The following is a 13,827-nucleotide window of genomic DNA, read 5'->3' as shown; positions in this document are numbered from 1 at the left end:
AACACCAGCAGTCATTCAAACACTGGTAAATACTGAGTGTGGTTGTGTTTTAAGTTTTATCAGTTCTACAATCGTTCAGTAGTTCTCCTCTCATCTAATGCAGAGCTGCCTGACCCTGATGATGAAACTGATGTGGACTGTTTCCCAGTTCCATCTGGAAGCTCTGCAGAATTTAATGAATCTGAATCTAATTGAAACCTACTCAGAGTTTAAAACTATATTTCTCGTCAAATAAACTGTCATTTAGTGGAGTAAGTGGAGTACAAGTCATCTGCTATTGTAGGCAGTGTTGCAAATCAATGAGCACTTTGTGTCAAGGTTTAATTTTCTTTAATATGACTTGCATCACAGTGATGAAGATTTGCTGTAGTGGCCATTCTCATCTGGTTTTTATTCATTAATGATGGTTTTCTAGAATATTTACTATTATGTGATACATATTGATATCACAGTAAAATTACACACAAATTATATATATACCATGAATCCATATTGTAAACTCTTATGTATTATGAAAGAAATACTTAGGGTTAGGGTTATAAGTATATTTATATATTTATACTTATAAAATTTATAGAGCATATTTAACAACCACATGCTGTTACAAAAATAAATAGATGATTCAAATAAATATGCACAAATATGAGCAGCCTAATCATAAATTGAAACTTTCTTTTTATGGCGCCTTTTTAGATGAGACAACACAATGTGCTTCACAATAAAAGACAAAATCAAAACTTAAAATACAAATTACAAAAGGCACAATTAGCCCAGAAAACAACTGAAAATTTCATGTAAAATTTGAGAAATTGTAGTGAAGAAGATTACATTACAATTAGGACATAATTTCAATAATTTTAAATAGTGACAAAGTAAACCAGGCTTTTTTCCCCAGATATTCTATTAAAGGGAGAAAAAGCCCAGACTGATAAATCAATATAACCTGAATATGGGTTGAAACCTGGACATCAGAGTTTTCTGTGTGATCAGCCTCAGCCAAAGACTTGAGGCTCTGATCTAAATGTATTTTTAACTGGTCATATTGTGAAAGTGGCTGGTGAATTTTGGCCTGTTGACAAAAAAAAAAGTTAGCTCATGCCCTCGTTTCAGCATTACTGCGTCTTCATTACTCATAAAGCAACAGATGCATCAAAATGCCAATAGTGGTTCCACTAGAATAAATTGTGTGCGCTCCAGTGTTCAGCTCAATTTATTTTGCTGAAAATCCCTTCACTAAGCAGGACTGAACCTGGGTGTTCTGAGCAAAGGAAATAAAGGGTTTTCATCCCTTAACCTCAGCTCAAAGCCAATTTTCCTTCATATTTTTTCAGCCTTTTCCAACATAGCTGTTCCCTGTCACATTGTACAGAGGTGTCATTTTGGACTCATGAGTCAGGAGTCTGTAACCAGAGCTTCTAATCAGAAGTAAGCCTGTGTCCAGCAGGAATAACAAATAACACTATACTGACTCAACTGCTTCAGGGAATCATTACCAACATGACTTTTACCTTTTAGATTAAATGAGACCACATTAAAACAAATGGGGGCCCATGTGACTCCAAATATGATCCATTGTATTAGTTAACCAGATTTTATAAGCTACACTGAAGGGCATTCAGAACTGGCTCTGTGTTTGAAATGGTGTGGGCAGATGTGTGGCGTTAAAGAAGCCACACGGCGGCCTCCTCAGTCTGTGATTCATGTGGTGCCTTCTTGTTAGCAGAGGTCACATGAAGAAATGGAGCTTGTGATCTTGTTCTGAGAAACATTACGTGTTGACCTGTGGCAGGTCTCACAGGCGGCTGTTTGGAGGCTATTGATTGTTTCTGTGTGTGGTGCAGGGAATCAGTGTGTGTTTAGAGCTTCAGGAAGATGCATTAGAAGAGATTACTGTTTTTAGCAGCAGGATGAGGCGGCAGTTACCTAGAGGTTAAGACAGGGGCTGTATGTTAGACTGAAAGAGTCCTATACCGACTTAAAAATATAAAGAGTAGAACAAAGCTTTTTCCCCCAGTTGTTCCTTTGTTTTCTTTGAACAGGTTATTTGCTCCATAAAATGTCAGTGAATAGTGAAAAATGTCCATCACTCTTTCTTAAAGCCCAAGATGTTGTCTTCAAGTATCTTATCTGGTTTGACCAACTGCAAAACCCAGTGAACCCAGGCTCAGTTTATTATGATATAAAACAGGGAGAGAAGACAAACACATATTGAAATAGCTGTAACCAGACCATAGTTGGAGTTTTTGCTAGGAAAAATTTAAATGTTGCATATTGATTTTCTATTGATTGACTAATCAGTTATTTGTTTCAGCTCTAGACTCCTATACAGAAGAATCTGTGTGACTTTTTTACCGTCAACCCTAAAACTGTGCAGTGATTATAAAAACAAAACATTGTGCAGTTAACCTTGTACAGAAGTTCTTGTGTGAAACTGCACCACTAATTGTTCAGTTCTTTGTACCCAGTGTTTTGGGTCAGTTTAACTCTTAGTGACAGATTTTAATGCAGATTTGACTCAGCCTATGCTGGATGTGATGAGATCATCTTCCCATCACCGTTCCCTCATGTTTTATCTTCTTGGCTTTGACCTGTGAGACTGTTTGACCTCTGTAAGACTTTGCTACAATAGCTCTTCACAAACATAGTGTCACCTCTAAGCTGCAGTCATTGTAAACTCTCTGATAACATCAGGTGCATCTTTGTAATACCCAGGCTGGTTCAACCATGGATTTTGATCTTGTATCTGTTTTGTTTTTTTTTAGTCCCCCCTTTTATTAATTGAGTTCAAAACTGTAAAAAAAAAAAAAAAAATCTTTTCAACTAATTCTTTTTTTGATGATTGCTAATTGGACGTTTCTGAATAGACTCATTTCAAGTAAGGACATTTTCCCTAAGAAAATATGCCTCATTCATACTGAATAGAAAAGCTGTCAAATGGAAGAGCACGAAATAAAACGCTTTCATCAGCAGCTAAAGGAGCTGATGTTGAAATGTGATCTAGTCATTAAAACTAATCAATAACTATTTTTGACACATTAGCATCAGTTTTTCTAAGTGCATAATTCTCAAGACTCTTGACTTACAAATGCTCTTGAATCTTATTATGACAAGATTTTGCTGCCTCATATGAAATATTCCTTATTTACTCCTAGCAGATCAAAAATAAAATGGATATATGAAGATTTATGGTGAGTTTCAGATAATTTTTCAGCTGTCTCAACTGATGACACAGTTGGCAGCTAGGTGGTGAACATAGTGGAGCATTCAGATATTTGAGACCAAAACTAAGCCAAAAGAAAGTGGATACTCTTATCTTGGTCTTATATTGGCCAGGTGGAAACAAACATGATTTTAAATGAATTATAATGTAGCTGCGTTACTGCTGGATGAGTAAATAAGCAACTGTTTGCTAATAAGTTCATCATATCAGTTTAAAATGTGAGGATATTGTATATCAATATGTCACTTTTTCCCACTCCCCCAAGTGGCCAAAAAAATCTGTCACTTCAGTTTTAACAAAAGAAACATGTCCGCAAATGACAAAACAATCCCCACAGGTACGCAGCTCGCCACCAACGTTGAGACTTTGACATTTGGTTGAATGTAGGTCGTGACCAAAATTCAATGTCAACATAATGCCAACGAATACTTGAGCTGACAGCTGACATTGATATTTTGCTGGTTTTAAGTTGTTTAATAAACAAAATCCAACGTCTTCCAAATGTCTCAGTCCGTTGATATCACACCTCCACTCTAGTCGAGAGCAAAACCCAACGTCACTATGTCAGTTAGCCAACGTTGGATTTTGACATCAACCAAATTTACATTTCAAACTGCAATTTAGCATCTGTCTGACATTAGAGTCTGACGACGACTTTCTGATGACAACCGGCTGCATGCTGCGAAGGCTGCTGTACAAGTGCTTCTCCTGAATACAATAAAACTAGCACAGTTATGATTTATATCAGGAGCTGATGGACTAAAGAAAAAATAAACACGAGCACAAATCTGACCAGACATTCATGTGCCAACTGGGGCTACTTTAAAGTTCCCACTTGTACTGTAGTCAGTGTCTAAGCACTTTGTAACATGGTATAGGAAAAAAAAGATGTTTCTGTCAGAAATGTTGATGTTTAGAGGAAGTGTGTGTGTGTGTGTGTGTGTGTGTGTGTGTGTGTGTGTGTGTGTGTGTGTGTGTGTGTGAGTGTGTGTGTGAGAGAGAGTGAGAGTGAGAGAATATGATCATCTAGGGCCAATAAATACAGTAGAGAAGTGTTTTATGTTCATTTGTGGGTGTGTCTGCAGTCAGCATGGTTCTGAAGCGGCCACTCTCTCATGTATAAATAACTGAGACACACACACACATTTCACTGTGCGCTCCAGCGTTCTGCTGGACCACGTGAGTCAGTGAGTAGGGGTCTCTCTCTCTCTCTCTCTCTCTCTCTCTCTCTCTCTCTCTCTCTCTCTCTCTCTCTCTCTCTCTCTCTCTCTCTCTCTCTCTCTCTCTCTCTCTCTGGTGCTTCTCTCACATGCTCTCACTCACTCCCTCTCTCTTGCCTCCTCTCCTGCTCTGTCTGTAATCACCTATTCTTGGAGCTTTTTTCCAATTGCCTCATCGGAAAACCATGCGGAGAGGGATGGCCGATCTACAGTGATTGAACAGTTCTGCTCGCAATTTAACTCCATCTGATAGGGGTTAGCTCAGCCTCACACACAAATGTTCCCCTCTAACTGGGGCTGACTGTGGAGGGGTGTGTAAGTTCAAATACAAACTCAGGATTAAGGCTTTTGCTATTTTGGTGCAGTCAGAGGCAAAGAAGACAAAAATATACAGAAAACTTCAGAGGTGGTGTTGCTTTTTGTGCCGGGCTTAAGAGAAGACTTTAACTTAGCAGGAATGTAGAAAGGGTCTTGCTGCAGACGCTGTGGCTGTCGAGCAGGTTTGCAGCATATGCATCGTACAAGAACTTAACCCTTTTAAAACCACGGGGATCACCGGTGACACCGCGGCGCATGTGTATTTCAAATTACCGTAGCTAGTTTGAATTACATTTTTGCAATCTCAGAAATGTTCAATCTGCACTTTTCAAGAATTTATAAAAAGAAAGTTGAAGAAAATTCAATTCTGTTTTTGTCCTTTTCTTCTTATAACACACAGTTTTAGGTATTGAATTACATAAGAATGGTAAATACTTGACAGATTTTGAAAGTTCTACTTCTCCTGGAAAAAGGGTGTAAATTATTTACACACAGGGTATTTTTTGACACAATTATTGACAAAAATAGACAAAAAAGGTGTTTTAATAAATATATCTATTATTATGGTGCTAAAAGGGTTAAGAATGTTTGGTTTAGCTTCTAGCTGAGTGAAGAGGCTGACGGTGTTATCAGTCAAGTTTTAGCTTGTCACAGATGTATTGCTATCAGTGTCAAATGATTTTAAAAAAAGTAAACAAACTACAGTTCAGACAAGCCAAAGATATGTCTGAGGTCATTTAGAAACAGTGTTTTCAGCATCTCATGCTTCAAATTTACACGTCGTGGTCACAGTTCTTTAAATACTAAATTTCTTGCAGCCTTATCAAAAATCCTGTCTGTTTGTGTGAACTAGGCTGCAGAATTCTCCGGGTTATCTGTGAAAACTGTTTCAGGAAACAATTTCTTCTTTAATGCTATTATGTGATGTTGGTCTGTCAATGACAGCGTGATGGGAGTGGTGGAGATATTTGAATGGGCTTGGAGAGCAGTTTTCTGGTAGCCTTTGTGACCTTGATAGCCTAATTATAGGATAATGTATGTTGTGGCGTGGAGGATAGAGACATGTTGTAAGGTATGTTTGGAATTGGAAAATTCCACACGTGTTTCTGGCCTTTTCCAGTCTGGTGTCCTTGATTCTGATCCTCTTCCATCTGTCACACATTGAATTTTCTCATTTTGAATTTGTTTTCGTCTCTGCCTCCTCTGCCTGCTCAGCGTTATTATGTGGTGTAACACAGTCCAACCATTCTTGATGCAACTCTCCTGGGAAATGTAGAGTGCTGATGTGTGTCAAATCCAGAGAGATTGTTCAGAACGAGATTTCCAAGAAACATAAATGGAGGTTTAGGTTGATATGATTAAGTGGGCGGCCTTACGTTTACCCTCAGGGCTTTTAAAATAAGAAATGTTACAAGCTGAAGTGTGACACTTGAAACATTTACAGTCGCAATACTGACAAGACTCTGTGGATGACAGTGTTGATCAGTGGGTGATTCAGACTGAAATAAACCAACAACTATTGGTGGATTGCCATTAAATTTTATTAATTCATTCACGGTGTCCAGAGAACAAGACCACTGACTTTAGTGATCCCCTGACTGAGATCTCAATTTGCTGAGTTTGGTTTTTGACCAAATACCCATAAAAATAATGACGTTCTCATCAGCCTCAGATGTACTTTGTGTTTACATGTTTGCATATTAGTGTAGCACAGCCTCGCAGAGCTGACAGCAGGGCTGTAAACTCTGTCTTTTCAAACAACATTGGACACCTGATAAAATGCTGCGTTAACCTCAAGCCTTGACTTGTTTTAAAAACATGGCTGCCTTGCTTCTTCCTCTTCATATTGATTGTACAGGCGCTGTTGTTAGATTTGTCCAGATGATGTAGACGTCAGATCAAAAGCTACTTTCATATCTGGTTTTAAAATTCGTCAACATGTGAAGAAAATATGAATTTTTCAGCATGTCCAGGTCTGTCAGTTCATGCTTCATGGTGTGATCTGATGCAAAAAGTTTCTTTTAAAATGAGAAGTGCAATAAAAGCCATTCTTTCTTCCATCTCTTATTCTGTGTGCTGCACTATGAGGCAGAAATACCACAGAAATAACCTCAGATGCAGCTGTGGAAAACTGTTCAGGGGTCAAGTTGCCCACGGGTTTTGGTTAAGGATCAATTTTCATGCCTGTTTCCAAACCTCAGTCACCAGTGGGTAAACTGGAAAGTGACCCCACTTTAGCCTCAGCCTCACCCTGCAGAGTGGAAACTGTCCTTCCTCAGGCCAAAGCATGGGTTTGGATTGAAAATGGAAAAGAGGAAGTTTGAACTTTCTTAGCCGTTTCTGTCAAGAGAACAAAGTTTTGTTTTTTTTTAACCACTCATCGTAATGCCAGTGGCAGAGGGATACTAAAAGTCACATCATCACTGTTTTATAAGAGTAGAAACTGTAATGTGTTTTCCTTTGGTTGATGTTTTTTTCCCCAACAGCATTAAAAAACTACTGCCTACTGTGTAAAGTATTTGCAGCTCTGCTCAGATCCAGAATCTTTCAGATCTTATCTTTAGATCACATTTTATTGTCTGCATTCCCAGGATTGAGATCGAGGACTCAGAGGCAGTGGGCATATCCAATATCATCTCCAATCTGATCACCATGTTCCCGCGAAGTATTTTAACAGCCCTGCCCAGCGAGCTCTTCACCTCCTTCATCAACTGCCTCACTTTGCTCACCTGCTCGTTTGGACGCAGCGCTGCCCTCGAGGAGGTGGTGAGTAACTCATAGCTCGGATCATCGTCATTGCATTCAGACACATCATGTGTCACATTTAGGTACCTCGTGGAGAGCAAACACAGATGTGTTGGAATTGAAGTTACTGTTAGCTTAAAGTACTGTGATATTAGGAGACACAAAAATGCAACATCTGTCACATTTGCAGCTGCATTTTTAAACAACCAAACGTCCTCACTGTCAGATCACAAATAAAATTAGATTTTCTAAGTCAGTGCTTTCCAACGCTTTTGGCTTGTGACCTTAAATCAAAGCAAAGCTGACTTATAACAGTTGGTCACTGGTTGCAAAAGTCTACAGGCTCTGACCAGTTTGACCAGTTTTGTTTGTTTTATTCAACACACAGATCTTAGACTCCAGAGTCTTATAGACAAGTTTGTCAGGTCATAAACTGTGACAGTAAAATCTCCTCCACACTGTCAATCACTCTATTTACAATATTTAGACCTTTAAAATATTGTAAAGTGATTCCTGAGATTCTGATTTGATTATAGATGCTTTGATGCTTTTCTTTGTTATACATGATAGTAAATGGGTTATTTTTCTTTTTTTTCTGACATTTAATTGACATTACGGTTAATTAAGAAAATAATCAGTAATGAAAATAATTGGTAGCCATAGCTCAATCGACCTCCACCATCTGGGCGAACTTGACTTGTTTTGTCTCGTTAGTTTTTATTCTTCATTTCGATCTAGGGAAATTCTTGCATGTCCACCTGAATCTCTTTTTCAGGTAATCATGTCTTCGGTGATTAACAACACTGAAGATGTGAACAGTAACAATGGAACTCACTGACACTTGTTTCGCTGACTTCCTCGTGCTCTCTTCCTTCAGCTGGATAAGGACGACATGGTTTACATGGAGGCCTACGACAAGCTGCTGGAGTCCTGGCTCACGCTCGTCCAGGACGAGGAGCATTTTCCTCGTGGCTGCTTTGTGCAGCCGGCGATCCAGGTCTTCAACTCGTATATCCAGTGTCACTTGGCTGCTCCTGACGGCACACGCAACCTGGTGAGACTCTTTTTTCTGCTTTTACAGCTGTGTTTCACTGCAGGTAAAGTGACAAAACACTGTTTTAAAAAGTTTAAAGTAGAGAAAGGTTCTTCTGCTCAAATCTGTCTTACAGTATGCTGTCTTTATTTTGCAGATTTAGTGTACATGTAGAACATTTGAATTGTGTTTTCAGATTTCCACAGCGGTTTCAATGTAGCTACAGTCACTCTCCATCCTCCTCCTCCTGACAGGTTAACTTACTTTTTCTTTCTCTTTGCAATTCATCGCTCACCTCCCACCCCTCAGTCGGTGAACGGCATATCGTCTCATGATGAGGAGGAGATCAATGAGCTGCAGGAAGACGACAGGGAGCTGTTCTCAGACCAGCTGTCGAGCATCGGCATGCTGGGACGTGTGGCAGCAGACCACTGTATCCCCCTGCTCACAAGGTAAACGTATAACAACTTAACAGGCACTTCATTTACTTTATTACTGTCATCTCTCCATTAAATTATCCTGTTAAAATCTTGTATAATGTCATTTTTTTAAATATACTATAAAAATATGTGGGCAAAGCTTCAAAACTTCATCCATGCTGACTTTGGTCTCATCCCGCAGCCTGTTGGAGGACCGAGTGACACGACTGCACGGTCAACTCCAGAGGACACAGCAGCACCTCATGGCTTCATCTGACCCTGGATCAGTGGACCGCAAAGTCCTGGACGACCTCTACGAGGACATCCACTGGCTCATACTGGTCTCAGGTTGGCAGCAGGACAAAACTTTGTTTGTCTGTGTCTTTTGTGACATGTAGGGTTTATCTTATCTCACAACCAGTTTCCTGGATTGACACAAGCGGAACTGGAACTCGCTCAGCACAAGTGTCATTCACTTTTGGAGGAAGACATAATTGTTTCCTCTCTGATGTTTTCTTTTTCCATTTGAACGTCTCTGATTACCCTCCCTGTGTTCTGTCAGGCTTGTTTGTTTATTAGCTATTTATTTCATCATGCTTGCTGCATGTCTGCATCACATTTTTAATAAGCTGCTGAGTATGCTTTACTTTAATGTAGTGAAAACTTATAATGAGTAACTGAATGGAAAAAAGCAATTTACTGTAATTGTACACTCTTCTCCAAATATCTATGTTATATTTACACTATTTAAAATATACTTGCATTTAATTATAAGAGGTACCACGAAGATTTCACATGGGTTAAAAATAAACGTACACACAGTACTAAAGCCAATTAATGATGTTGTAATATACTAGAATATGGCTGTTTTATTGTGTTTGTAAATGAGTTTTCCAGTGCAACATATTCCACTTAGCTGACTTTATTTGTGAACTAAACAGAAGAACTGAGCTCATCCCGTTTCTGTGGGTTTGAGTGATTGAAATATTGTGTGAATCAGCATCATTAACATGTGTAAAGCAGCGCTGTGGATTCCTCACCATTAATTTACTATTTGAGCTCAGTGGCACACTCTGCTAAAGGAGACGCTAAAATCTGTATTATTTATATATATATTCAGGGGCATATATGGTGGAGCAGAATAAAACACTGAAACTAGACAATTAGTCCCGACTGTTTAGTTGTTGAGGCGCACTTGTTGATGTGACAGTAATGCTTTTCAATAATGCTGATATACAGCTGGATACTAGACCTTCAGCTAACAGTTAACTTCATTATTGAATAACTTTAATTAATTATTTGCTTCAAATGCGAAAATGGTGAAAAATTTTCATAATTTTCCAGAGTGCAAGTTCATGTGTCCAACAATTCAAAACCATGAACTTACTGTCATATAACGTGCAAAAGGTATTTTATGCATTTTTACATTTAAAAAATATGAATTAATCAATTGTCAAAATTCTTTGAATGGAATAATTGTTTGAGCTCTACTGGAGACCCACTATGATGATGAAAAAAAGGTAAAACCACAACTCACCAAAAGTGAACTTGTTGTATAGCATGTCATCTATGTCCGTGTGTGCTCTCTGCAGGATATCTATTAGCAGACGACCCTCAGGGTGAAACGCCGCTGATCCCCTCTGAGGTGATGGAGTTCTCCATCAAACACTCGACGGAGGTGGACATCAACACCACGCTGCAGATCCTGGGCTCACCGGGGGAGAAGGCCTCGTCCATACCGGGCTGCAACCGCACAGACTCCGTCATCAGGTGAGGTGAAAGTTAGACTGAAGACTGGTTCTGTTGTGTCAGAGGATGGTTTAATGTTATTAATTATTATGGTTAGAGCTTCTTTGACTTGGGACAATTTTTTTCAGATGCTGCTGAAGAATAAGAATGTCCACTGAATCTAATGAGCCACTACATTTATAAGATGTGCAATTACATGCTATTGTTTTGTCTTCTGATCGTCCAGACACAGTGTAGCTGTTGATATAACATCAAACCACGAAGTCTCTCAGTAGCTGCTCTGTTTTTCATGAAAAACAGATGTTCAAGTCCCTGTTTCACTTTAACTGTTGTTTCCAAGGTAAAGAATAAACTTGACCATGACCTCACTGTTTAAAAAGAGTCTGATCAGGTTGCTTCAGATGTTCATTTTGGGCAATCAGAACCAAAATGATTTGTAGATATTTAGTATCCTTTAGAAAGTCCACATCACTAAACTCTTTCACTGTTTTGCTCTTTAAAGACCTTTGAGCATGGACTGAAATTATATTGGTGGAGAAACTGCAGAGTTTATTTTGCACTGTGCAAAAAAACATTTTATATGTTCTATGTTTCCTTAGTATTTTTGTTACTAACATTTGCCTTTCTGGCTGTTAGATGATTTTTCTGGTGACCAAGGATTCATGGGCTTGTAAGCAATTTGTTGATCCATTGTGGGGTTAGGGTCAGCCTTTGGAGTGTGTGAGACTGTTGAAAGGTTGTGAGACCTGACTCTTACTGTGGCGCAGCATCGAGGACTTGTAGATTGACGACTTGAATCTCCAAGCTAAGAAAAACTGTGCAGGTACGGTGAAGTCTCACTTGCTCTAATGTGCACTGGCCGCTTCCCCAGTGCCAAAATAAGACCGTGTTTGAAGTCTGAAGGTGTCAGGTTTGAGTTTGTGCAACAAAAGAAATGTTCAAATGCAAAGCATCTGTGGAAAACAGTTTGCAGCACAGGATACTTCACAGTGCAGCTGAATGAAGGGCCAGACAGACTGAAGCCAGGTGGATTGTTGAATCGGATGTGATGGCACATCTTTGTGTCCAGCAGTCCTTGTGTTGTTGTGACACTTCGTCTCACTTAACCGGACAGATCCCCATAAAACTCACCCAGAATAGACTTTCTCACTGTGCAAGGCTGCTTGTTCTTCCAAGGGTTGTCACAGTTATTGTCCCATAAAGCTGAAGGTGGGTTACGTTCACACTCAAACACCATGTGAATCTGCAGCCAGTAAAACACATGAACAAACACCCTCTCACTGTGCTTTCAGGCCAACTTGTAATGCATTTGACTCAGGACGAGAAACACACACACACACACACACATGACAAAACACTGCATAAGAAATTTGTCACTACCATTGCAGAGAGGCCTCACTTCAGCATAAACCATGTAAGGATGCGACACATGGAGGTTCGTCCTTCAGGCTTCTGAACCTGAGCTCCCTCCCTAAAAAGACAATGTAACCTTACAGGGACCGAAAATACAAGTGGAGTCAGGCACTCAATCACTTCAAGTAGGGCCATAAATACTGATAATTTTCATTCTTGATCAATCTATTATTTTTTTTTATGAATCTATCAATTGGTCGTCTATGAAATGACAGAAAATAGTGGAAACTGCCCATCAAGACTTCCCAGAGTCCAAGCTGACCCCTTTAAAATGGGCATTTTGTCTGAGACATGGTCCAAAACTCAAAGTTATTCAATTTACAATCATATAAACTGAGAAAAGTAGTAAATCCTCTCATCTGAGCTGGCAGCACTAGAAAATGTTTGATGTTTTTACACATTAATTAAATGATTATAATCAGTTATCAAAATTGTGGTGTGATTTTTACAGATTTTCAGTTGATTAAAATGAGATGTGCCGGTTTGACCTGTGTTCAGTTTAGAGATGTGGATCCAGCCTCTGAACACGAGGAAATTGTGATTGTCATTTTTTATAATTTTGTGACATTATAACGAAGAAGCATTCATTATTCAGCTGAAGAAATAAGGGGGGGATTAGTCAGAAATTAAAATAATCACTTGCTGCAGCCACCCAACCATTGTAAGCTGATAAATAGGGAGAAGATCAGGTTTCAGGTGAGCTGCAGCTTGTCCACATTTCCAAACGCAGTTTCAGTCATCACCATGAAAATAAACCGGTTTTTTCTGCTGCAGTTGAAAAATCTTGAAAAGATTTTCTGCTGCACTAGAGCTGAAAATGACAATAATGTATCCACAGGCTGCAGAAGCAGTTGTCGATCAATAAGAATCATTGAACGATTGCTTCTCCAGGGGCTCAGATTTCTGGCTTTCAAAACTCACTTTCAGCCTGCGTCTCTCTGTAAGAGCAGAAATATCTGTTTGTTATGACAGCCTCTCCTGTTGCTGCACTGCACTGTGGTCTCTTTCTGCTGCTGTGGGATCAGAAATTGTTCTCTTGCACAATAGATTTCTCCACGTGTGGTTGTTGAACATCAGCACAAAACGATGGCTCTAATAATACACCAACAGATAATAAAATGCTCAAAGCATATCTCCAGTTGCTGCTATCGGAGAGGATTTGTTTTTGACAACAATGAATTGTGCAGCACGACAGAGTATGTGGCCGTGGTGACAGAAACCTTGTGCAGGTCACGGCTGTTGGCAGTCACACTGGATGCTTCTTTGTTTGAAGGCAACTGTGTGTGTGTGTACAGATAATCACAGTGACGACAATAGACAGTCACAGCAGCCAGTGATATTGTCTGTTGAAGGTCATTGAGCCCCTGTTTTTTTTGTAGATTGGTCATTATGTAGAGGTGTGTGTGTGGCTTTGTTTTACTGTATTCGTGAGCCCACTATACCTGCGGGGACCAAAATGCTGCAGCTCAGGAACATAAATGGATGTTTGAGGGTTAAGACATTGTTTTAGGGTTCGGATGAGGGGTTCAGTTGTGATGGGAAAGGTTAGGGAATGCATTATGTGATTGACAGGTCCCCGTAAAGATAGGTGTGCTAGGATGTGTGTGTGTAAGGGGGACGACAGCAATGACAGAGGATTGCAGAGATGAGTGGCTGATGGCATCGGGTTTCCTAATAGCGAGCGGCCGACCCGGGCCCCGTAAATGTCAA

The 13,827-nt window shown here is 39.6% G+C and overlaps 1 protein-coding gene across 1 annotated transcript in view; it reads left to right on the top strand.

Moving 5' to 3' along the window:
* xpo4 (exportin 4) overlaps positions 1-13,827 on the top strand; it is a 63,850-nt gene that overhangs the window by 37,593 nt on the left and 12,430 nt on the right. The window contains exons 9-13 of the mRNA XM_071481691.1: positions 7,350-7,524; positions 8,381-8,557; positions 8,846-8,988; positions 9,158-9,303; positions 10,548-10,725. Coding sequence (XP_071337792.1) covers positions 7,350-7,524; positions 8,381-8,557; positions 8,846-8,988; positions 9,158-9,303; positions 10,548-10,725 — 819 coding nt within the window. The remainder of the gene's footprint in view (positions 1-7,349; positions 7,525-8,380; positions 8,558-8,845; positions 8,989-9,157; positions 9,304-10,547; positions 10,726-13,827) is intronic.

Source organism: Trachinotus anak, unplaced genomic scaffold (genome assembly GCF_046630095.1).
Source record: "Trachinotus anak isolate AG129_WGS33_773 ecotype Australia unplaced genomic scaffold, CSIRO_AGI_Tana_v1 ptg000001l, whole genome shotgun sequence".
In the NCBI taxonomy this organism is placed as follows: Eukaryota; Metazoa; Chordata; class Actinopteri; order Carangiformes; family Carangidae; genus Trachinotus; species Trachinotus anak.
Note: the sequence above shows the minus strand (reverse complement) of the source record. Positions and strands in the feature narration are given on the sequence as shown.